The 26,978-nt window shown below is 38.4% G+C and overlaps 1 protein-coding gene across 17 annotated transcripts in view; it reads right to left on the bottom strand.

The window, feature by feature from the left end:
- Window positions 1–26,978, bottom strand: part of CSTPP1 (centriolar satellite-associated tubulin polyglutamylase complex regulator 1) — an 81,210-nt gene that overhangs the window by 26,825 nt on the left and 27,407 nt on the right. For 10 of the 17 annotated variants that reach the window (XR_010473249.1, XR_010473248.1, XR_010473247.1 and 7 more), the window contains one exon: window positions 13,051–13,297. The exons of the other annotated variants lie outside the window; for them this stretch is intronic. Coding sequence is in view for 7 of the 10 variants with exons in the window: in XM_065065981.1 (XP_064922053.1) it covers window positions 13,051–13,297 (247 nt within the window). In the remaining 3 variants the exon portion in view is untranslated. The remainder of the gene's footprint in view (window positions 1–13,050; window positions 13,298–26,978) is intronic. 17 annotated transcript variants of the gene reach the window in all.

The raw sequence follows: 26,978 nt of genomic DNA, 5'->3' as shown, positions 1-26,978 counted from the left end.
GCCCAGCCATGAAAGACAAGTTCAGGCTTGCGAAGAATGGAGAATCCCACATGCCACCAAGGTGACACCAGTATGCAATTATGGAAAGCAGTCAGCTCACTGTGGTTGAAACTCAAGAAGCTGGTTGTGAGCAAAGCACAGAATGGTCTAGCACATCTTTCTCTGTGCACTTGGGTTCACCTGGAACAATTTGACTACCTAACTTAAACATGAATCTTCCAAGAACTGAAAGCCATTCGTAGTCCTGGCCATTCTTTGACTTCACCACACAGTATATTCATATATAGATTTGTATACAGGCTATGCAGTATGATCACAAGCACCCAGACCGTTGGCTAGTTTTCTTTCACAAATTATCATGCTGAGAAAAGCAGTCTGAAAGGAAATGACATTGTTTTTAGGAGCATATGAATCAACAGTTAAAGTGTCTGTTCATAAAAATAAGTATTGCAGTATCTGGACCTATGCTCGAGCAGTGATGTTCAGTCTTGTAAAATGCTCTCAGATAAACCTATATGGAGTCTCTTTTATGAGTGTAAAAACTTAAGAAGAAAATGAGCCTAAAACCACACAAATCAATAAGAGAACTGGCTGGAGGAAGGTAATCTGGTTAATGACAAGACTGAAGAAGTCATCATTAGTTATTTAGAAGGAAACGCAGTGGAGCATGTAAGCTCCACAGAGAATGTTTGGAGCCCATTACAATATGAATGAGCTAGATTAATGATTATAAATGACCACCACTACAAACCAGTCTGAATGCAGAACAGGATGAATGCACTAAGAGAAACTTGAAACAACAAGGCATCCAACTACCCCTTTTTAAGAGTATGCTTTTGGCTAAGGTTCTGTAACTTCTCTTGATTTTAACTCTTACAATACTCTAGTAAGCTGTGTGTCTTAAAAAATAATAATAATTTTAAAAAAGATTGAGAGGAAGAGAGAGAGAAGGAAACGAGCTAGTTTCTTCTGTATTTCACATGGATAAAGACATTTGATAATAATTTAACACAGATATTCATTTTTTAAAAGTGAAACAAAGCCTTTTTTTTTTTTTTACATTCGTTAAGCTTCAGCTCAGCAAGCTCTAAACTCTTCAGTTGTTCATTAATCCTGAAAGTTTCCCATGGACATCATGCATCTTTGTCAAAGTTCACTTCAATACCACCTGTTTAACAGGACCATCCTCCATGGACTAAAATTTAAGAATATTTTGCTGGAGAGGAAAGTTCAGGCAAATGCCCTAAATCCTCCAGCACTATGCCCTAACATGGATGGTATGCATATATTATGGTAATCAGGGAAGCGTAAGAAACTAGACAGAAGAGCAACTCTTGTTGCGGAAATCAAAAGGACACTTTCTGGTTGCTGCACAGGGCTTTCTAGAGGGAAAAAAAAGGCCATCTACTGGAGGACAAATGTAGACATGAATCCATACTGTAATCCTGGCTTGTAGAAACTGAAAATAGAGTTCAGTTGTTTAATCTTTTCCAGCCTCATAATGAGGTCAAGTTCTTCAGGATCTTTGTAAGGATCTTTGTGGCAAGAGCAATAAAAAGGAATATCATCTAACTGATTAGCGGTGGGATGATAGCTTAGCATAGTGAGCACATGATTTTGACCAGGTCTGATATGCAAGTGATTTCTCCTAAAGGAAGCATGACCAGTATTCTGTGGGAATGGCTGGATGGATTGCTGCTGTGATGTGAGCTACAGAGAAGACAATGCAAAGAAGAAACAAAACACAATCTCTAAAAGATGTAGGACTCTCCTTACTTGGAATCAAAGATGGCAGGAGTCCTAAAACCCCAAATAGTCAGCTACTGCTGACTAACTCATTTCATGAGAACAGTGAGATGGGCCATCCATAGTGAGTAACACTGTATTACCCTCTACTAGCAGCTGGGGCCTCAGCTACACTGTTCTAAGACAACTGTACTCTTTGTGGTTTCACTTATATTTTTTTTTTTTGTCTCCTAAACAACAATATCCTGACTGTTCAGCAAAAAAGCCATCATGGAAATGCAAGTATGATAAACCCTCAGAGTGTGAGTCAAGATGAAAGCTGCTCTTTAAGCATCTCCAGCCATTGAAGACTTACAAAACACATGTTCCTTTTATTTGCTGCAACATTTGCCCTTCTTTTCCCATTGGATGTTGAGACTTATGGAACAAGTCTGAAAATCAGATGGTGCAAATCATACAGCAATATAGCTATAAGAAGTACTTAAATGTAATGTATTTCAGCATATGTTCTTGACTCAAAGGAAATGTGCTGGATCTTTCAAAGCAGAGCTTAAAAGCTGAAGTCCTATTTGCTCCATGCAATTGTAAATGTTTCCTAATGCTGCCCTGTTGGGAAAAAGATTGCTTCCTGGTGTTTCTGGCAGAAGAACTGTATCTACACTCACTACATCAGATGTAGCTGCATTTTAGTAGTATTCTATGTGATGTAAGAAAAAGGGATGCTACATAAATGTATTAATTTATATTCCTCTCACTTTTGCCCACATTTAAAGGTAACATCCATCCTTCCAGTTGTCTTTCACATGAGTTATCTCCTGTCTGGATCTGTTTCAGGTTTTGCTGTTCCAAGTCCACACCTACATGCAGTACTAAGGGCTCTGAAAATAGTAGTGCTAGCTCTTAAGAGATTCAAGGTTAAATAAAATCATTGACACACAGGGGATCCCAAATGAAAGTAAAAGTATCCCACCTGCAAAAAAGCTCTGAGATGTTCGGCAGACAGATACAAATTACAAGAAACAGCTCCTCAGTTATTAGAGAAATACAGAAGTGACTCTCTGGACTTGAGAACCTGGGCCCACATGCCAAAACAAGACTCTACTTACCAGCTCCTGGAATTGGAAACTCTGACAGAAAGAACAGGGGCCTTGAGGATCATGCTGGTGGGCAACAAACAATGCTGAAGTTCAAGGTTTCTATATTACCTCCACTAAATGGGATATGTTTGGAAAGTCACTTTACATGAAATGTTTATCAAGGGAAAAAAAAACCCTCCCTATTTACTTCTGCTCTTTCATTTTAAAAGGATGTTTTGTTTTCTGGGGTTTAGTAAAGAACAAATAGATCTGAGTGCTGCAAAGGGAAATAGACTGAGAGCCTTTATGTGTACATCTAATTTTCAGTTGCAGCTTTGTATACACAGCTGTGACCAGAACAGACTTGTGCTGAAGGAAGGACACGCAGTTCTGCACCCACTGCCGCAGCACAAGTAAGATCATCATTACTTGCTTTGCAGTTAATGTTTGAAATAACAAATCAGTGAATTATGTGGGAATTTAATGAGCTTTTCTTCTAATTTCCTTTCAGTTTTGAACTGTTGTCTGTGTGAACTCTAAAGTCTTTCCATGAATAGTGTAGATTTGAAAGCTTTTCAGTGTTAGATTAGATTCTAATTTCAATGTCTGAGTAAAAATGTTAACTATTCTAGATGTTAAAAGGAAGCAATCAAAACAATTTCTATTGTACCTATTAGGAAACGAAAACTGTACAACTACTAGATACATCAGCAAATGGCCATATCTGACTCAAAAATGTCCAAAAGCTATAATGAAAAAAAATCTGTGAATGATGGGCTAAAGTTAAAGCAGGTGAAATAGTACCTAGAATTATTAAGGAGAAAGATAAATAATACTTGTGATTATCTCAGAAATGTAACAATGTTCAGCTGAGTCACTGATCAAACAGCACTAGCTGCACATAGAAGTCTGGGATCCAGTCACAATTCCTCCCCTCCTCCTTGGTAACAGAGCAGAAGAATACAGTGGTCTAGTTATTTGTGTTTGAGGCACTTTGTAACAGGTTAAAAGTTGATATGTAACATTATAAATAGAGATCTGTAATCTTTTTATGAACTTGGCTATCACAGCCTGCAAGCATTAATGGGAATAGAAAACATGGCATGAATGAACAATCTACAGTATTGAATAGTTATGAAAAGACGAAACAAAGACGATACTATCCCCAAAAATCTGGGACAGCAGTTACAAGACATGAGTACATTTGCATGTTTCAGGTGGAAAAGATACCACCACTTTCCTATGCAGAGACTGAAAACAAACAAACAAGACTCTCAAACCCAAAGCACTGGCACTCTCATTTCCCCAAAAGGGGTTAAGATCCCTTCGAGAAAGAGGATGGGTACTTGTCAGGGAAAAAGTGGTGATCTGTGATACAGAGGCAAACTAACATAAAGAAGTGAAACATGGAAGTGGCTGGAGGAACTCTGCTTGATCCTCAGGTGGATGATGACAGTACACCTTATAAACACGCCTACATAGAAAGTTTTCTTTAAACACTTTTCTCTAGGCACACTTGGAGAACTCAGCACTGGTACCTCAGAAGGAATGGAAATGCAGGAACTGAGTTTCCATCAGACCAACAAGAGGATTCTAATTCAGGGAAGGGGACTACAAAATCAGGAAGCCAGCATGCAATGAGAAAAATCATAATTATTCCGTCCTAACATTCAGGTCTGAGCCTGAAGAATAATAATACCCACAGCTCCACAAGGGATGTTCAGCAGTTCGGCCAGTCTGGTAACTGTGACACTGCTCCCTTCCCACCGAGCACCTGGTGATGCTGGCGTGTGGCACACAACAGAGGTCTTCCACTTTATTAAGGTGAGGAATTGCGGTGCTGCATGTGCAATTGCCTTTCTTGCCCTGAACATTAGCTAGAGCTGAAGTAGCACCTATAAGGCAAAGCAACATCTTTGCTCTTATTTACATAAGACAGGCACAATCTTGTCCTCTTCTCTTAAAATACATCCCCCAGACCTTTCACTTTCAAAGCAGGCGGCCTTGGGTCAAGTGAGACTGTTCTGTCACAGAACACCAAGGGAATTACAGTAGCTGATGTAATCCCAGAGATAAGCTGTTACCCATTCAGTGCAAAACATCCAGGGGACAGATTCATGTATTTAGTCAGCTACCCAACACTAGGTAGACCCTTCAGTTTTGGATCCAGTCTCAAAATAATGTTGAATATCTTCCTCATTAATTTGTCTGGGCAGATTATCACTGAAAGCCTTTTTCTGCGTTATTGCCAACTGAACAGAAGAGAAACAAATGAAGAGAATCCCCAATGAAGAGATCTGAGAAGACTGTGAAGCAGGGTCACTAGTGCTCTAAACAAAACCTCTCTCTATTAAACCAGTTAATATTTAAATTTTCGAAGTATAAGGACATATGTGTTCCTATTTCTAGGGTTTTCCTTGTCTGTTCCAAGACAGATCATCCTGTGAAATTGGAGCCCAACATCAGCTGTACAGAAGGAAGGTCTTTGAGTGAAAGAACATGATACTGCATTTAACAGCATTCCTGTGCCAGTCTGCATAATGAGTGGGGGATGAAAAGCAATCGTTTTTCTTCATGTACAGCTCAGTGAGGACAGTTCCAAGCCTGCCACACAAAACTTCTTTAATAATGCAATCCAATGCCTTTGATTTGAGGAACACGCAAAAGAATAAACAACCTATTAATCTAAATTTTCTCGTTTGCCTGAAAGTACAAAGCGGCAACGAACAAACCTCTTGGCTACATTAAGTGTACTGAAATGCAAAACTGCTTCTTTTCTCACCCTACAGTTACTCAGGAAAAAGGAGGGGGGAGCAGAGGGAAGGCAGAGAACAGGCAAGGGAAGCAGAAATTGTTTTAATATAAATTGCTCAGTCAAAACACAGGGCACAATGAATTCTGAAGAAGGCTTTCAAGTATTGCCACACGAAAGCACTTTAATACAAGTGGATATGCTCAGAAGATGAGTGCAAGAGATAGCATTACTTCGTAAAGAGCAAGAATCCTCAGGCTAACCAGCTCTCAATTGAGCTGGTACTGTCAAGATGAAGGAACCACTGCTAGTAGCTTGATTAATGTTTTCAGTGGTTTTGTTTGTTTTGGGAAGCTCCAACACAAAATACAGGTGAACACCTTGATTAATGTTAGTCTCCTGACTGTCTGGAGAGGTGTGCTTTGCTCTATTATTCTGATGTATTTGTAGTCAGCAGAGGTGCTTTCATTATCCATCCACAAATTTTAACATCTGAAACAGAATTATTCTAGAAGCACTGTCAGTCTGCCTCAGAGTCTGCTGTGCCTGAGCACTATGAGTATGGTTGGAGGACACATTTAGGCATTTGGCTAAACAGTTTTGGCAAACGTTCTTGGTTCCCCTGCAGCCTTTTTCACAGCTTGAGAAGGGCAGAGAAATATTAAAGTTGCTTGTTAAAGCAGCTTCACTACATCCATGGTTTAAGTCAAACATGCATAGTGTCAGTCAAACTCTTCTCTATTTATAGCAAGTTAAAATGGACATCAAAGTTAGGAAGAAGAAAAAAAACCTGCTTCACTGGCTGTAACATAAGTGGGCTTTTGAAAAAGTGGAAAAAATATTCTGATAACTTTGGGATAAGCATAAGAGCCATAAACTGAGAAGGTAGGACCTATACCACAGCAGAATTAATATCTGTGGGTTAAGCATCCATAATACTTTTTGTATTGGAAGTTCATGAATAGGCTTGAAATACCTGCAACCAGGGTATTTTCAGTACAATGTTATTTGAGCCAATATACTAGTCATCTTTCTGCTCTTGTTCCCACCGCTCAGCACAGCTGAAGCCAGACAAGACAAATTTAGCAAGATGTCGATAGCTTATGCTACAGTTGTAAACAAGACATCTAAAGTTATGTATAAACTGTTTTCTGAGGAAGAGAAGTTTTATGGTGCTAAGAGCAAGTTTGGCCTGCTAGGCCCTTTATATGACCAACAATTAAAGCTGTAATACAAACATAGATTTTATACTGGGTCATCTACTGAGAAGGGCAGTCCTACCCTCCTCCCTGCCTTTCATTCCCATTTCCATCATGCCAGTACAGCTGCCTGTACAAACCCACTGTGACTGGGACATGAAAATGATTCAACTGAAAAGTAACTTATTTTTTTCCAGGTTATTTTTACTGGGATCAGCTCTGTGCTGTCCTCTCTACACAGCCACCTGCGGCCCACAAAGAAAACCAGGAGCAGAGAGGAGGCCAAGGACTATTCCTTCCCTCACCAGTGCCAACCTAAAAGTGCTTATCTAACCACAGCCTCTGCTGTCTTCCCAGGGAAGAAGCAGTTTCCTTGCAAGCCACCTTGTAGAACAGCTGGCCACAGGACTCCAGTAAACCTCTCTTCTTCTTTTTCCAATGTCTGAAAGCAATTCATCACCTTCCTCAGAATGCCCTCAAAATGCTCCTACCTCCACAACAAACAGGATAGAGGGGCAAGCAATATGTTAAATACTTTATAAATTACAGTACCTGTGATTAGAAAAGGCAAATGAAATCCATAATATTACTTTTATTTTTTTTTTTAAGTTGATGCTAGTGAAAAAGCAGGAAATTAATCTCTTGGAAAGTAAGTTTAACTATCTCCTACATCACGCAATTCTAAATCATTAAGGAAATAACTTGTGGTTATTTAAGCTAGAGAATTAAAGGGATAAATCATTCTGGATTTATCTACCGAAGAATCTCTTACAAGACTAAAATCTTGAAGTAAAGTTAGTGAACAAGTGCCAGGTGCCTCCAATTATATCTTCTAGTAGCCACCATCTGAAGAAATTTGGGGTCATCTTAATTAAGGACAAATGAATCTTTAACCAGTCCCTTTAGTACTCAGCAATGGTGAGTACTAATGGTGGCCTCTGTTTTGTGGTACTCAGAGGCTGCATTTTAAATGATTTTATTAACAAGGTAGGAACATCCCTTGCTCTGGGCAAAAAAATCATTAGATCCAGATAGTTCCACCCTCTCTTATGCATTTGTATTTGACTTGGAAAGGTGCGTCTCCTTCAAAAGTGCCATGTCTGCCTCAAGGTTTACCAAACAAGTCAGTTTTCTTTCCTAGTAATAGCAGTACCTATCCATTTGAAGTTTGTTGGTTTTGTTGTTTGTTTGGGGTTTTTGTTGTTGGTTTTGTTTCTTTTTTTTAGAGTTACTCATGCTTATCAGGTGGTTGAAAGTGTAATAATTAATTTTAAAATTACCAGATTAGACTTCACTGCAGAGAGCAAGTTATTAATAACTGGAGTTCAAAATTCTGAAAATCCACCCACACTTGGACGGACGTGCCAACATAAGCCATATTTTGCCTTTGCTGACAGTTTCTATCACTATTCAGAAGATTTACTATTCAAGTTTATGAACAGCAAACAGTACTACAAGAAACCACTTTAACTTCAGTTAACTGAAGGACCTGGTTTTGCATCTTCACAGTTTAAAAATCTGTTTTTCCACTCAACAGAATACAATAAGGATGAGCAGAGATCAATCCAGTTATAGACAATAACCCTTTTAGAGACTTTACAGCATTGCCTAAGCGCTGACATTTTAATCTTGTTACAAGTTCCTGTTTCCAACTGAAATTTTCTCTATTTACACCTTTGCATGTTTTCGAAGTTACGCAAAGAATATAACAAAGCTTTGTCCAGGCTGTTACCCAGTTTCATGCACAGGTTATAAAATGAACAAAGAACAACTACCTGCTATGTAATTCGTTCAGTATGCAGAATAGAAAGGCAGTTAGTATTAATTAATTATTTCAATAGTGTAAAATCTTGTTTCTCTCAAAGAAAAGCCATTTTAAAACATGACAGTAATACAGCATTATATTTGTATGGCTAACCATTGTAAATGTCATAAAATGCTAACATTAGGAACGCGCGGAAAACTACCTGCCTCAAGTCTGTAAAAGTTATATCATCATTTCCTCCATTATGCAAATACTATTCTTAAGCATAACACCATTATAGCATTTTTCCTAGTTTCTTAATAACATCTATCGCTCTTGCATACTTCATACAAATTTCATTGCCACAGTGTTGCCAAACATTTTTACTGACAGATTTTTGCATTATACTTTATTGGATGGAATGTCACATTTTTTCCTGTCCAAAAGGCGCACAACTTACCCAAGATGAAATTGAGATAATATGAGAGATTAAGTTCTCTGCCAAACACTGACATACTTTAACTACCTTTCTGGTATATTTCAACTGGAAGATTCAAGTAAAACTCACCTAGCATTGGCAAAGATGTCTTTCATAGCCTCCTACATAGGATAAAAATAAATAATACTATGTAAAAAAGAATCTGCTGACAGCAGTGAATAATAGCAAGAAGCCAGGAATTCACAGAAAATTGGAAAGAAAAACAAAATGAAACAGGAAAAAAGAAAAATTGGGACAAAAATATGAAGATAATGATATGCATGTCAGGAGAAAACTGTAGTAATTGATAAGCCTCTTGACATTTTGCTCCATGGGGGGAAAAATGAAGTAGTGCTCAGAAAAAACGTGTGCTGTATTTAATATAACATGTATCATACTTATTTTTCTGCATAATCAAAAACATTTCCCATTTCAGTGATAATTTGGGAAGATGTCAGTAGTGGAGTGGTACTTAACATATTAAAAAATTAAAAGAAGATGTTAATAATTTCTGTCACAATTTTGAAGAGACTTGGCTGACAAGCTCTCAGCACTGCTTAGAATTGATTTTCAAAGTCTGAAACACCTGGGAAATTTTATAGGACAAGAAGAAAGCTGAAGTCACATTAGCACTTCAAAATTATAAGATGGGGGCTTACTCTGACTGAAATGGCTACCCAACAAGAGCATGCAGTGCACCAGTGAATGCAAGGATGGAACTGAAATAAGGCCTAAAGTGTCACCACCAGCTGAGATAAGCCAGGCATCTGTACCATGGCCAGTTTGATAGTACTCCCAAACAAAACGTTCAAACAGGAAATACTGGACTTCATTGGTTAATTACTAATAGCTATCAACCATGAAAAAAAAAATTATTGGTGAATTAAGTAATCTTTTCAAAGGGAAACAGAAATCTAAAGGTAAAAAAGCTTTGAGAGATCCTATCCTTTATACGGAACAGTGCTGTGAGTAATAAATTTGAATTATTGAAAAAAACCTAAACACATTAATGGAATAACTGCTACATCTCAAAATAAGAATGAGGAATCACTACTTAGAAAGGAACATTTCTCCCAGGATCCCCAAGAATACCCCGTTAGTTCTACATTCCGAAGCAATTTTTCATAAAATGGCCTAGAAAAGAACAAGAATTAATAACATTTGTGAGCCATATAGAAACCGATGAAACACTGAAAATGTAAAAGGAATAAGTAGTAACACAGAAAAACCTCATTGACATAGTTGTCTCACACCTTGCCTAGAGCATCCTTATATATTCAACACTATATCTAGAAACAAAAAATGTAGAGGGCTCCACCTGGGTAAACAGTTTCTATGAAGACAAGTGGAGTTGAAGGTGACCACAAATGCTCAGAATAATGTAATCAGGAGAACAATATGGTCCTCAGATGAGTAAACACCACAATGTCAAGTAGAGAGGCTGAGCTACCAGCATTTGACCAGTTTGAAACACCCACAACTCAGGAATGATGTCGAGAATTGAAAAGGAGTCAGAAGGGCTACAAAAATGATCACGTGCTTACAAAACAGGCCTCACAGAGAGAGGCTCAAGGTTATGATTTACTTGGCTTATCAAAAAGAAGGATAAGAAATTTACTTCAACGTGCCATTCAAATAATTAAAATAACATAATTTTCATACACTTTAAAAATATATTTTTTAGGGCAAAGATAATCACGTTATTAAATACTGCCACAAACTGCAATTGCAGTAGCATATTCAGGATTGTGATTATACTAGCCCCTAATGACACTCTTCTGTTCAAAATCAAGTCTTAGTAAATTCTGACTTCCAACAAAACAAGTTAACACATAAACAACCTTCCTCCCCTGCCAGGATAGTTTCTTTCTCACCTGCCCCTTCTATCATCACCAGCAGCCTTCACAAGCAACTCTTTCCCCAGCAGCCGCAGTGCGGAGCGTGCAGGAGGGCCCGCCAGCCCTGCGGAACCCCTGCGGAACCCCTGCAGAACCCCTGCACACGGGCCGGGCTCTGCCCAGGTGCGGCGGGAGCACATGGGGAAGGTGGCCCAGCGCAGGCCACCCTGAGCAGCTCTCCTGCTCCTTCCCAGGAGAGCTCAGCACTACACGGGGACCGGGCTGCTGGCCAGCCTAATTGCTCTGGCAGCCCCCACAGCTGACTGCTTCCTCCTGCTATTTTTCCCAGGGGCCCTGCGGCCCCTTCAGGCTTCACATGACTTAATCAAACCTGAATGCCCTTCTGGAAGATATGCAAATTATTTTTCAGTTGAACAAAAGTGTTTTGGCTCAATACTGGTGTTACTAAGTGAAGTTTAATGATGTGCTATACAGGTCAGACTGCATGGCCTAGTGGTACTTTCTGGCTATAAACTCGACAAGTGCATTACTCTCCAAAGGAGGTTTTAAAACGGAGTATTAGTATATTGCATTACATTATCTAATTAGACTGGGCCAAGTGTCAACATAAAGCAATATGACTGTATTTTAGGGCCAGGTTTGCCAGCGCTGGGATTTTGCACTTATAAACTGCTCGGCGATGTGAGTTCGGCCATGGCTGCAGAGAACCACCCTCTGCATCCCACCCCGTGTGTGACCTCGCACTGGCGTGTTTCGGCAGGCTCTGCTAGTGGAAAACTAACTCAACCAGCAGAAGTACTGAATAGTTTCCTGCCAGTTCAGCGTGCCGAGACAGATCAGCACAAGATCGGACAAGTGCTGGAGCTGCCATAAGAACCATGTGAGAAGGCAGTATCTCGCTAGCCAGCAATTAGATCAGGTTATGCTGACATGGAACAGCAGCTTTAATTAAGGCATTAGTATACTCTTGGATGCATTCAGAGAAGACAACAGCTTCAGTTTCTGATTTATCTTAGCCATTTGACCAGAAATAGGTCTCTTTTTTCTCTTAACCTCTTACCACAAGAAACTGTATCACAGGGATATCCTTCTCCTAAATACTGAGCTGAAGCTTTTTCCACTGCAAAGGACAATAAACCAACTATTAATGTTTCATAGCTGTATGAAGCACAGTAATCTGCTTTAAAAGCCATTTAAAAACTGATTGTGAAGAAAGATGAATTATGTTTCTTTCAAGGTAATGAAAGCACAATGTCTAAAATAACAGGTTTCAACTTGCAGTATTCCATCTTGCCCTAAGCAACCCCTTCATACTGCATGGCGGAACATAAAGTCTAGTACATTCCCTTTATTCATATTAAAGATACAATGTGGAATCAAAAAATGCTTTACAGGTGACAGTGCTTAACTGAATATTAGACAACTCTACAGAACACACACATGTGCTTTCTTGGTTCTCTTTCACCTGTTAAGATCAACTCAAAAAACCAGGGACAACAGAGGTAATGCTAAGATAAAGACAGTATCAGTTGTTGTAGTTACAATAAGGATTCTGGAATCAAGTCGCAATCATTTCACTGGGTGCAGGGATCAATTCTTTCTAAATAATAATGGTATCTCTACCTCATCCAGCCAGCTGCATGTCCTTGTATACATTACTAGAATTAATACTACACAGAACTCCACATGATCTGCTGTTTATTTACAACCACTCTTCTTACATGCTAATGAGTGACACCAGCTCTTCAGAGGGAGAATTTGTTCTTCTTGCCAATGCACCCTTGGCAGACTCTACCCTTGAAATAGAAGATTTTGGGGAGGGACTGAAGCCAACCAGAGGGAATGCAAGGGAGGATAGTATGATATGAGAAGAATGCCTGCAATTTTGCAGGGAGAAGACCCAGCTGCCAGTTATTCAGATATTTCAACTCACAGATACTAAGCTGTTCCATCAACAAAAGGTACATACTTAGACACTCAACTGCCAGAAAATACCAGGGAACAGGTGCTCCCCTGTGCTCTAACCTGCTTACATATTGATACCTGAAAATGCTTGCATCAACAAATAATGCAATATACCATGCTTCCTCCCACCTCTTAAAACAAGAAAAACAACTCTACTACAACACCTTCATCTCCAGGCTAGACAAAGTCTACACATAGAATGTAGTTATCAGGTAGCTTATTCAAACTGACCAGTGGCCCAGGGAAAACATGCTGGGGTTGGGACTTGCTTCTCAACAAGAAAAACTTCAAATCCTTCAGAATTTGGAAATTTCTTCAAAAATGATGAAGTCGTTTGCAGCCCTTTTGCTGTCTTCCAAGTTCCGATCAATCCATAACGGTGCATTTGGCCCTTTCCAAATCCCTTGACACTACTTGGAAGCAAGGGGATTGCATGCTGTAGTTTTATCAGAAGGTATCTGTTCAGTGCATCCAAAGCCTGCAATAAAGTGCATACACAATCAAGTTAAAAAGCAGTTGAACTATCCTGGATGTTTTAGCGGTCCCTAGACTTCTTTTGGGATTCAAACATGGAAGTTCCATGCTAAAACTGTAAAAGAAGAGAACCAAAGAATTTCTTGTAGAAGTAACTTCCAGACCAGGCTGAAACTGTAGCACACAGTATCTCTCCTATACACTAGTGTGACTGAAAAAACCCCCAATATAGTTACACATGCAGAAATGGGAGAAAAAACTCTGCAACAAATTTTGATGCTGCTGAGCATTTAGATTTTAGGATATTAACTGTAGTGGAATCCGAGGTTGTTCAGTTAAAGCGCGATCTGAATTTCACAAAAAGTCAGCCAATTGATTTCCAATTCATCCCATTCATCCAGTTGAGTCTAATCCACTGCAAGATTCAAGAGAAGTATGTGTAAGCACTGATCATCTTCTGGTGGTTTTAGGAGAAAGAATGGAGGGTGGGGAGATGGTTCACATTGGTAGCCCACCCAAAATCCAGCTTGTGAAACACCACACAAGGTTTTTCCCCCTACCTCCCCAATTTATTAATTATCCTTTCAGCATTGTCAATTAGTCAGTAACACATTCTGACACTTATGCCCAAGCTTCCTCACTTTCTGCTACACTCGTCTTCATAATGAACAAGCTAATTATATTTCATACATCCATCATAAGCTACTTAACCTAGTCTGGTAGGTAAAGGGGGGTTATAAACCAGAATTAATTTTAATTTATCACTATCATGGCAAGGAGAGTATGCCAGTTAAAATAATTGAATGATATTTTTTAAATTATTAATTAGAATCACATTTATATTTTGCTGCCTGCTTTTATATGTAGGCACACAGGTATCAGGACTAGAGACAGGTATAAAATTTCATACAAATACTTTTTTTTGTTTAAAAAAAATAGCCAAGAATTGGAAACAGTCATATTTCTAGTTCTAAAAAGAATAAGCTGAAACACATATAGCATTCAGCAGAATAAAAACGTGCATATTTCATCAGGTAGATTTCAATTTGTAAACTGAAGGTGGAATACCAGTATTTATTTATTTATTTGGTAGAAAACTTGACAATTCCTTACCTCCACCTGATCCCATCATAGTTCACTGCTCTTTCAGTTTGCCAAATCAGTTGTTTGAGGGGTTCTGTTATAAGCTGATCCAAGTTAAAAATAATCTCAAAAAAATTCAGTACAGTAGTGAAAGGATAGACGTTTATCTGGATAATCCCTTAGTTAGCAAAGGGAAAATAAATACTTGTGCAGAAAAATCCAGAGCCTATGTGTTGCTCTAGTTGCATTCAAAGCCCCAAGAAGTTCATCATTGTGTTTCTGGTTACAGCAAATGAGATCTCATCTCAGATGCTAAATCTAAGGTATTTTCTGTGAGTTGTTTTCACTTACAATTATTTCTCAGTGTTGTTTTTACTCATTTGGTCTTGTTTGTCTTCCGAATGATCACAGAAGGCAACTGAAATGCTAATTTTTCTTTAGGACTCAAAGATAATAATATGTCATATCTGAATTTACCTTGAAAGAATTTCAAGTTCAAACCTTTTTAGAACAAAGTTCCTGAAAAGTAGGAAAGTCACTCCTGGACACCTCTGTGTCCTTGGTTTTGGCTGGGACACAGTTAATTTTCTTCCTAATAGCTGGTAGTGCTGTGTTTTGGATTTAGTATGAGAATAATGTTGATAACACACTAATGTTTTAGTCATTGCTAAGCAGTCAAGGACTTTTGGCTCCCCACGCCGCCCTGCCAGCGGGGAGGCTGGGGGGTCACCAAAGCTTGGGAGAAGACACAGCCAGGAGAGCTGACCCCAACTGACCAAAGAAATATCCTGTGCCATATGGCACCATGCTCAGTGGATAAAGCTGGGGGAAGAAAGAGGAAGGAGGGACATTCAGAGTGATGGTGTTTGTCTTCCAAAGTCACTGTTAGGCGTGATGGAGCCCCAGCTGCTCTTGAGATGGCTGAACACCTGCCTGCCCATGGGAAGTGGTGAATGAATCCCTTGTTTTGCTTTACCTGTTAAACTGCCTTTATCTCAACTACAAGTTTTCTCATTTTCACTCTTCCAGTTCTCTGCCCCAGCCCACCAGGGGGGCTTGAGCAAGCGGCTGCGTCGTGCTTAGCTGCTGTCTCGGTTAAACCATGACACTCAACTTAAAAACTCAGTATTTCAAAGAAAGTGCTCTTAATATTTTATTTAAATCATGTATTCCACAGACATACAAGAGATTTAATCCTGGATTTATTTATTTTTCACTTGTATTTCCTCAAAAAGTTACTATCATTTGAAAACAAGATTTTATAATAACTTCTGGCTAGAACTTGAACAATGCTGTTCCACACAGACTAGGTTGTAAGGGATATGTTGGATGACACAGTCAAACCCCTGATGATTCAGGCTCTTCTACAATTAATTACTACTACACTCTGGTGTCAAATTGACCATTGCTGTGTAACTTCAGGAGTTATGTAAATTCCTTTTGCTATGTTGCCTGCAAATGGTCTTAAAAGTCAAAGAAATCATTTTTCTGAGGAGAGCTAACTTAGTAGCAAGCAAATATCAAGTGTTTTGGGGCTGTTAAAAATACTAGATAAAGTTAACACTTCGCTAATCCTCTTTTCAAAATACCTTGGAGCCATTCCTTAGAAGTGATTGAATACTGAGGTCTGTGCCCTGCAGAGTAGTCATAAATGAGTAAAAAGTAAAATTCTTCTCTACTTATATCCACATTACATACAAAATGCTCAAAAAGAAAAGGCAATTAAGAAGACTGATTTGCTTGTACAATGTCACTTTCATAATCTGAGATTTTAAGTTCCATTTTGATACGTTCCATTTGTAACAATCAGAAGAAATAGAATCATACATACATCCACAATTTAAGTATCAGATGTATTTGACCAAGACCTAATGTTTCATTAAACATTTAGCAAATGCTCAAAGAGAGGAAGAAAAGCGTCTAGGCAACAAATTTTAACCATCTGGCTAAAATCAATGGCCCACCCTCATCTCTGCTGAGACTGTGCTAAGTCGGAAGGAGCTCAAGATGATTGTGTGCATTGCGTGTGACAATTCTCTGCAAGCAAACCACAACAAACAGAGCTGCCACTTGCATATTTCCTCTCTGCAGGTTTGGTTAGTTTTCACATGAATAGATATAGCTCTTGAAATCCAGTTCTAACTATCATCAAGTCTTTCCTTCCTCCAGAACTGATTTTAATAGAATCCAAAGAACTGTTAAAAGGCAGAAAATTTCCCATAGGAAAAAACTACTGAGTCTGATTGGGGGGAGGGAAGTAAAGAAGGAAGACTGATTTAAAGGTTTTTAAATTTCAAACACTTATACTATTTTAGTCACTCTTTTTTGTGTGTTTAAAGAAGAGTTAAATTATTTTAATGGAAAGAAGCTGCAAGGAAGTTTACATGCATCTGTCTAAAATTAACTGCTTACCCCTAACAAAAAGGTGAGGGTTCATTAAGGCCTCAATACCATCAAATTTGATCTATACAGGCATCTAAGTGGTCTCAGTTTTCCTTATCCAGCCAAAACTTGTATGTCAAAGGCTACTTAATTTAATCCAGCAGGTGGAACTCCAGGTTATAAATAGAAAAATGAAGGTACATTGAGATTAAGTGATTTGCCCAATACAAAGATTAACAGGATTAGGATTCAGGAGTTGCCAGTTTTAATTTCTTTGCTTGTCCCACATTTGCTCCAGCAGACCAAGCGCAACAAGGAGAGTGGAGAAGGGAGGAAAATGCTTACATCTTCCCCTTGGCATCAACAAAAAAAATCCCTGCCAACACCCTATTCAGAATCTGCTATTTGCCTACAGATTCCCTTTACATACACCTAAAGCAAGCCCATTACCAGAAATAATATTTTGAACTAAGAACTACTCTAATTTATTTGAAATCAGCATAAGACCTTACAAAAAAAAGCTCCAGACTCTGTGTGTGCATGCGAGGGTGTGTAGAGGGATGTTGCAGATATCTTTTTCTAACAGAGAAAGCCAAAAGAAACAAAAAATTAAGTTTTCAGTAGGTGTATTACTTAATGAAAACCTGCTTCCTTAGTAACCATATTTAATTGCTGTATCTGCTTAAAGCTGGCAGTGTTTACTTTCTGAGACACAGATAAATAGCATTTCACTAGATTTTTTTTTTTCCTTTAATATTAGTTCTGCAACATGTCTTAGCTAGGATTCAAAGGAAATACTTCAAGCGATAATAAATTTGATTCCAGTGACTATTGATTTGTTTCTTAACTCCACTAGTCTAGTAAGATTTTGTGTGGTATTCACTTTGCTTAGGGGATACTTTAAATATAAAAGTTGTGGAAGATTTATAAGGGCATAAAAGTATCACAGAACCAAAACTTTCCTAAAAGGTTTATTCATAGGCGTTACACAAAAGTGAGTGCCAAACTAAAATAAAATTATACAGCATCATTAGAAAGACATCTTTTGCTAAGGGTTTAATACATTAATCTGGAAAACAGCACACATTTGAAATGCAGAGTGCAAAAGTAATTTTGATGCTGCCTAACTTCAGGCACCAAACTTAGGTCTTCAATGAAAAGGCTGTTCCACCTAAACTCCCAATATAACTAATATAGAGAAAGATTCCCAGAGGGTGATTCATGGCCAGGATCCCAGCTGAACTGTTCAAAACTGCCCTATGGATCAGGCAATCTCTGTTGACTATCACAGCAGCCTGTGAAAACGAGATTTCTAGTTTGAGCATCGAACTTGTATACTCATAGGACAAAACATGATGTACACAAGCTGCACCAAGGGACAAGCTCCAGCAGGAATTCTTTAGTTTTGGCTTTAGCTGCACCAGTGCACATACTCAACTTTCCCAGGCAGCAGCCTCTTTAGAGCAAATGCCAAAATCTCACTTTGCTGGGCTTGAGATCTAAAGCTCGGCTTTTAACTCTGTATTTCCAGATAAATAACAAGGTGTAACATGGCCAGATCAGGTTCTAGGCTGCTGCACTTTGTTGCTTCAATAAAAGAACTCAGAAGATGGCCCTTCAAAGAACAGATATGTTTAGGAAATCTTTTCACAAGACATGTATAACTCGCCTAGCAGACTGGACCTAAGGGAAAAAAACACAGTATACTATTCCATAAGGTGGTCCCTTGAAGAACAACATGCTTGAACAAGACTGTACCAGATAGTACTTTGAAGCTACGGAAAAACAGCAAAAAGACTGCAACCTCTATATAAAAGGGAAATATTCTGAATTTACAATGAGGGAAGATGAATACAGAAGATACTCCAGCATATAAAGTAGTTTCTATTTTGAGCTCCTTCAAAAGAGAAAATCTCTTGCCAATTTTACATTAGAAGCTAGCATCTTCTATACATGGAGATTTGCTTTCTAAGTGATACAGTTGTCAGCTAAATACCAGAATGCTTATGAGCAAAGGTACTTTGAGAGAGGGTACACATTGCTAGTGCACACACATGAAATTACCCTCCCCTCTATCCCTCCCTGGAAAGGGAAGGATTGTTGTGAAAGTGGTCCTGAGCATGTGGTCCTACAATAGATATGATGACATATGTTGACTAACTTGACTTCTATCTTGCTCTGAAGACTTTGTCTAGAAAAGCAAGTAGTGAAGGGGGTTAACACATCAAACTTGAAAAGAACTAAAAATACATCCTACATCACTCCATGTACATCATGCACAGTGATCTACTATTCTAACACAACAAGAACTCTCGAAACCTTTAAATAGAAAACAAGACAGGTTCCTACAAACAATTTATCTATATGTTATTGCTGTATACTAACGTGTGTTTTCCTACTTGTTCTGTAAAAGAAGCCTATATCTGTAAGAAAAATACAATTTTAGCATTGAATTCATAATACCAAAAAGCCAGACACCTTGATTTTACCTCTGACTATGTGAACTGCAGCTAGTCACTTAATTTCTCTTTCTCACTTCCTGCAACTGGAAAGTGAAAATAATGTTGTCAAGATTTTGGGGTATCTTCATTCTTTAATAGCTATAAAATACCTGGAGATACTCAGACAACAGGTAAAGAGAAGTGCCATCATTAATCACCATTCTGAAATCAAGGCATCGCATCTGAGGTTCTGTCCATCACAGAGGAACACCATTAAACACTTCTCAGCACCTTTAAGACAATTGCACTCACTCCGTCATTTCAAGGGTTTGGTAAGTTTCCAATCAGAGTAGACAGAAAAGTTGAAATTGTTTCAGGAAGAAGCTGCAATATTAACTGTTCAGTATCCTAATCACATTCACTAGTATCTGCTTTCCATTGTAACTTTGCACAGCACAGCAACTCCTTTGCCACTGCAGGCAGAAATGAAGAAATATCCATTAGCAGCATGGAGAGTGGGGATGGGAAATAAAGAAAAATATTTGCTTCTGACATAAGATAGTGATGCAGAGATATGTTCACACCAAATATATTGAGAGCTTGACTTTCTTTAAGATCATGTATAAGCTATTATGGGTGTTATATAAATGCAATTTGACTGGAAGGTAGATGCGAATTCTGAATATGCAACGGCTCCAGCAGAAATAGTAGGGAGAAAAGTAGGAATAGATAACCAGGCACCAGGGCTAAAAGGAAACAAATGTTTGAGAAATGGATGATCAAACAGATAAACTCAGGATAAGGGTAGTATAATGATACAAAATAATTAAAAAATGGGCAGGTAAAGAGCTCACTAGAGGAGGGAGTGAATAAAGTTCAGAATGAAAGTTTGTCCTACACCCCAAAGAAACAAAAGGGGAAGGGTTCAAATCCCATTCAGGAGAATATTGCCTTTCCTGACATCTCTCCTCCCGCTATGAAAATGAAAACTAGTAACACTTTGGAACCTGACATACTTGCACTTTCCAAAAAAAAAAAAAAAAAAATATATATATATATATATATATATATCTCAAATGCTCAGTTTCCTTTAGGTTTATTATGTACTCTGTGTACTCTTCAGCCCCCCTTGATACTAGTGCTGCTTCTCTTAAGCAACACCATATTTTCTCCATTACAAGTAATACACAAGTCCTACTGGGGAATCTAAACCAGTTTATTAGAACATCTGATGTAAATTTTGACTGCTTCTGGAACTAGACTTTAATGCAGGAAAACCTCAGAGAAGACAAGATTTGACAAGTATCTCTGTGAGCACTAGAACAAGCAAAGCTTTTATCCCACAGATTTGTGGGTTTTGGCTAACTGACATTGAAGTCTAGGAAGGTGTGAGCTTCTATGGAAGCTTTTCCTATGCCTGAAGCATTTCTAAGGTCTTTGTCTTTAGACCTGAAAAACCGTTTCATGAAGCTTTCAGGAATTTATCTACCTGGCAAAAAACAGGACCGCAGGTCTGGATTTCAGAAAAGCGGACTTCAATCTCTTCAGAGATTTGCTTGGAAGAATCCCATAGGATATGGCTCTAGGGAGAAAAGAGGGTCTCGAAGAGCTCGTTGATACTCAAGCATCCCCTCCGCCGAGCTCAAGTCCATTGTGCCCACAGAGGTGATGAGATTCATAAGCTGATCTGAGACGGATTTGCATTCTATGCTCTTACTAAGAATGAAGGAAGGTATCAGACTGTACATTATCAGAATCACGTACCTGTGACAAATTTAAAATGGATCAAGCTTAATTTATAAATATTACTGACTACATTTCATAACTCATTTGCAGATTACAGGTTTTCCATAGTACTACCTTATCCCAATTTCACAAAGTAGTAGTTGCATATCAAAGTACTAATCATGCATGCAGATCACTTCTACTGATATTCATCTAGGATTCTTGAAAGATGCGTAACAGAGCATAAACCAACAATCCTTCTAATTGTATGCAACACCTTTATTCATGATCATACTGATTTAAAGCAGACTTGCAGACATTTTATTGAAGTAAGGCGACTTAAAAGAACTTCTACACCGAAGCACAGCTGTACTGTTCAGCTAAACTAATTCACAATCACACCTTTAGTCAAACATGGACATACTGAATGGCACCAAGGCCTCAAAATGAAGTGCAGAGTAGGGACTTCCTGAGAGATTATAAATTTGTAGGCACCAATTATCTTGCCTAACAAGAAAAGGTTTGCTGGAAGAGTTTGGTAACATAATTACAGAAACAAAAATGCAGCTCATTTCACTCCTTTCAACACCACAGGTTAAAAACAGTTCCTCAAAAGAAATAAATGGTGCTCTCATTTTTATTATTTTTTTTTTTTTTACCAGAATAACTGAATTTGAAGTTTTTGTGATTATAACTGATAAGGGAAGTGGAAGAAAAGGGGTGAGAGACTATAGTTGTCCATATTCACAATTAACAAACAGGCAAAAACTCCTACATATAGGTTGGGCCTGCTTGACCCAACAGGAGACATAAGATTCTAGAGTCAGGAGCACATTATGTAAATCAATCGCGTTAACTTAGGAAAGCTAGAGAGTGAATGTGCAGTGATGGAAACTATGAATAACAAGACTGCCAGACAGAAAAGCTGTAAGAAGCAGCTGGGAGGATACAGACACAAAGACAACTGGTTCAGAGACTTTCTGTGCAGCTGGACAACAGTACTTAAAAAAGGAAGTATTTTTAAAAAGGTAGATATCTCTTCACTTATCATGACATCTCTTAGCACCTAGGCTACTTTGAATAATTAACGTAGCAATGAGCTACATGGATGCACCACAACACTCCCTGTATGCCAGCTGAGATAGATCAACCACTGTCAGGCTGCTGTCGAAGAGGTGTAGCTCTGCAGCTTCCAGGTCGCAAGCTAGTATCTTGAGACAGGGCAGAATTATACCATATTAAAAAGCCAACCCTGAGTTTAGATTGTCTTTATAAACATTGCATGATACAGCACAGACTTATGCTTGAAGCCAACAGTATGGGGAGAAGTATGTTTTATGGTTCACAGAGAAGGGATGAAGACAATTCTTTCTGCAGTTCAGGCACTTTGAAATGTCGGGGTAGGTTAAGAGTCTACAGCAGGTTGCAGACAGACGTGGTCTTCAGAGTGGCTCTTACTTTCTTACAGCCTCTTTGCAGAAAGCCATACTATAAGGTATCAAGAGAAAATAAGATTTTAATTTCCTTTCTCTACATCTCTCTCTCTCCCTTTCAGTATCTCTGCTGCTGAAGAGTAGTCCAGAAACATCATAAAACAAACTAGTTAATGAAGCTAATGCTTCATAAACCTTTACTGGATGATCACGCTTATGCATAAGTAGTGTGCAGATCTTCTCTCAAGACTTTTCACAAGTGAGAGGATAGAGCAAGTTTATTTAATAGAAGAAACATAGAGCATCCAAAATCCCAGCCCAGATCACACAATTTAGAAGGAATTTTATTCCAGGGAACTTCCTCACAATCTGGAATACTAAGTCTTCAGGCCAATGTTGGAACCTAAAAAAGTCTTAATTGAAAAAATCCATTTCACTTGGTTTGAATAAGAATGCTGCCATAGGGATGGGAAACTTGCCAAAAGACTGCAAAGCAAATGGTAATAATAATTACCAGTTGAATTTTGGATAATTGCTTAGCAGAATGCAACAACAATCACTGTACATAAGTTCATCTAAATGTTTCACTCAACTGGGACAAAAAGTAAAGAATATACTAATTTAATCTGCCTATGACACAATTGGTGAAGAACTGTCAAAAGACACAATATAGCCAGAAAACTTTAGAAAACAAAGAGAAAAGCTTATTGGTTTTTCCAAAAAAGTGCATTTAGAGAGATGTACATCTAGAATATGATGTTGAAAACACATTTGGAAATTAAGATTGGTGGGTGCACATTCAGATATACAGCTGAAAAGGAAATGCAATATTGGTCTGAAAAAAATCCAAGAACTGGATTAGATAAGGAGGACTTCCAGTGTACTATTAAGACATTGAATTTCACAAACTGCATTGACAGAATGGTATGAACTGAACTGAGGGAGAGACTAGGTGAAGACTCCATCACTGACCCACATGATACTACTTCAACAAATTATTACTGCAATGCATTTTAGATCTATGTAATACAGCTGGTTTAACTTAGAATGCTTATAGATATATCTCACAATCTCTAAAATGTAATCCTCTACTTGTTTCTCCTCAGCTTAAGAAATCTTTTGTCCTGATGTTCCAGAGTCAATGGTTCCAGGCAGAACTACATTGATAAATCATAAATAACAGCTATAACTGTAGGAAAAGGAACTGCAAAGTGAATAAGGCCTGGAGATCAATCACTTCAGCTAAGGCTATTTCACTGCAGAATGAACTTCCACAGAATACTGTCTTAAAATCCATAGCTTAATTATCTTTAGGACATGCTATAAAACCTTACTGATTCACAAGAACTTTCCTACAATAACATGGTATAAAGATCTGATTTGGTTTTAATAACATAAAGGGAAGGGCAAAAGATTCTGACATTTGCTGTGATCATTTCTGTACTTTTCTATGTATGTCACTGAATAGAGACTAACTAAGCTACAAATGGAGATAGTGCAACAGCTTACAAGGGAGGGAGTGAAAAAAGAGGGAGGAATTTAATATAAAGAGTTACATGTGGAAGCATTAGAATGACACTAGCAAAGGAAAGGGTTTTGGAACCTCAAGAAAGTCATCTTGTCAGGAAAATGCATTAAAATAGAATCTTTCAAAAAAGATCTGGGAGAATGCTGGTCCTTCTAGCTCTTCTCAATCTGCAGGCTACATGAATCATATGGATAGGGCATTTGTTTAATTTCTGTATGCAATCCAGCCTTCCTGGTGAACTCAACAAGAACTAGTCAGGGATACATAGCACTCTTCTCATTTTGAGACAGAGATTGTGTGCATTCTGTGGTAAGCCTTCCTTCCACAAGCTCCAAACGTAGTTAAGACTTCCAGTTTCCTAATTTGCCTGTGCAAAGAGGCAGCCATTGTGCAACATGATGAATGTGAAAAAAACAAGGTAGGTTTAGAAGATGATTTTATTTCAATACGAGCAGGAACAGTACTTTTTGTCTGAAGGGGCAGTAAGAATCTGCAAAAAGGATCTTAAACCAATACAGTCCAACATGCTTTCTGCAGCAGTTTTATGCTTCAGTGGTGTCTGTATCTAAATAAAACAACAATAAGCCCTCAGTGGAAGGAAGAGATCCTCTATCTGGTGTCGAACCATTCCAGGGCTATATCTAAGGTATCAAACAGCAGCTGTCTTTGCTGGAAGCAATCTTAAACCGAAGGGTGGAAAAAAAAGGCTGTTGAAAAGCACCAAAGAAAGCTGGGTCTCTAGAAAAAAAGTGCCAATGGTCCTGACTGAGCTTTCTGTTCACTTCTCAATGCATCAGGCCTGGAACAAGTTTCTCAGTGCAAAATTTCTCTAATTGGCTGGAAAGCATTTAAGGAAAAATCTTTTTAATTAAAAACAGAGAACCAACAAGACATGAAAGCCATGGGGGCTGGGAGAGGCATGTGTTGACCTTATGAAGCTTCACAGCAGAACTCTGCAGGGGCTGTTTAAACTGAGAAAGCACAGTTTTAATTAAAGAGTCCTGAGGAACAGACAATTCAAAAGAGCAGGTCAGCTAGATTCCAAGAGGTCAATTTAAGCATAAGCAGAGGGAAAACAAGACTTCTGGTCATTTTGCCTTCCTCTGGGAGAAATCTGTTGCTAACTGAGCATTATGTTCTGTGCTTCTCAACACACAAGCTAGCTGTCCTCTGACCACTCTGTGGATGTTGTGCATCATTGGAAAGTGTTTAAGGGAGGGAAGAAATTTTGTGAAGTCCACCCCAGTTTCTTGACACTAGATCACATTCTAAAATAAACCTATCTTTTTTTCCCCAATGCATAAAATCCCAGATATTCTTACACATACTTGAAAATAGAACACTGCATCTTGCTAATCTTCTAAAAACAGTAGGAAATCCTGTAAAAAAGCAGATCCAGCATATCACCAAACAAAATCCTCTTAAAAAACAACAAACCAACCAAAACACAAAACCAAACAAAACCACAAAACAAAAAAACACCCAGCACTTTTGCTTTACTTTTTGAAGTGTGTTATGTTACTATTACATTTAGTGAAGCTAGCCATTTTTCCTTCCTATTTGGAGACAAAAAGAAAAATAAATCTCTGAAGGATAGTGTAACTAGCACCCATCAAGTAGCAGAGCTAACACAGAAAAATGTAACATAAAAGCTGCCACGTTTCTCCATGAGAAACCACTTTCCAGTAATTCAAAAGGATAAGGAATTAAGTATAAAAGTAACATCCACAGTAATTTCCCAAGAGAAACAGTAATGTTAGTGCACTTCAATTAACGTATACATGGTTCTGTACATACACAGGTTATTATATTTAACTACTGCTTCTTTTCAGACAGATTTCTCCCATATTGGTTTTTTGAGAACTCATGGCTAGATGTATCTGCTTGGGTGAGCCAGGCACATATTCCAAATCAAGACTGACAGACAAAGCAGTAAATTTCCCTGCATCAAGGAGGAGCAACGAGCAGACATTTTAAACAATCAGTTCACTCATTTGTGAGAAACTATCTTCTTTTCTAAAACCCCAACTAAACACTCAGAAGTGGAAAGGTGGGGGGTTTTGTTTGGGGTTTTCTGAGTTCATGTAAGCTTGGAAATTGCATCATCTTACACCTTTAATTTTATTCTCCCTTGCTTCCTCCAGACAGATGTGAGCTTTGATGCAAGTTCTCATTTATTACATTGACCTACATCCTCACAGAGCTGGCTTTTAAACAGTTTATCAGGGATACCCTTCACAGATGGACAAAACTAAGAAAAAGCCACCACTCACTCCTAAAATAGAAATTCACATCTGGAATGAAACAAAGTAAATGAGAGGAGAAAATGGCAGAAAACACTTTTATGGTAGAGGAATAAATAAGAATAATAATGTCCTGGGAGACATGGAAGTTAGTGAATATAATACTTCTGACAAAGGAAGACAAAAGATGCCTTCATAGTTCTTCACAGACAGAAATCAATGACAATGCTGAAGCACAGAGCAATCCCTGCGCAGAAACAAAAACAGGAGAGAAAACAGGGACAGCGTAGAATCTTGCTATAGAAGACAAAGGGCATATTTTCACCCTTTTCTGCACAAAGAAATGTTGAAATAAAACAGGCATTTGATGAATAACTCTCCATACGCCAGAAAAATCTAAATTGAACTCTCTTAAGGCCACAACCAGAGCACAGTCAACATCCACCTGAGCTTTCATTCCTATGCTCCCTCTTCCCCCTCAAAGTACCTTGGTGATTACATTTTCTTCCACAACCTTTTCCATATTCACATAAAACTGCTAAAAGTAAAAGAGAAGGGAAATATTATGTACCTAAAAACTTTGGTTCTTTCCACCAAATCTAGGTGCCCATCATCTGGCCAAAGTTTGATGCTAGACAGAGGAAGCCTCATGAAAACCTGCATTGAAAGTACAGTGATGGGTACTTTCCATCAAGTAGCTCCTTCTCAATTTGTCAACAAGGTTCACCACTGACAGCTGCAGTTCTGGTGGATGACTTCTTCACTATCATCTCTACCTCTCCTGCAGAAACATGTTCTAGGAGTCTACACTTTATCTTCCCTGACTATGACCTGACCTCAAACCAGGTAT

This window comes from Columba livia, chromosome 5 (genome assembly GCF_036013475.1).
Source record: "Columba livia isolate bColLiv1 breed racing homer chromosome 5, bColLiv1.pat.W.v2, whole genome shotgun sequence".
Classification (NCBI taxonomy): Eukaryota; Metazoa; Chordata; class Aves; order Columbiformes; family Columbidae; genus Columba; species Columba livia.
This window is presented reverse-complemented; position numbering and strand designations above follow the sequence as displayed.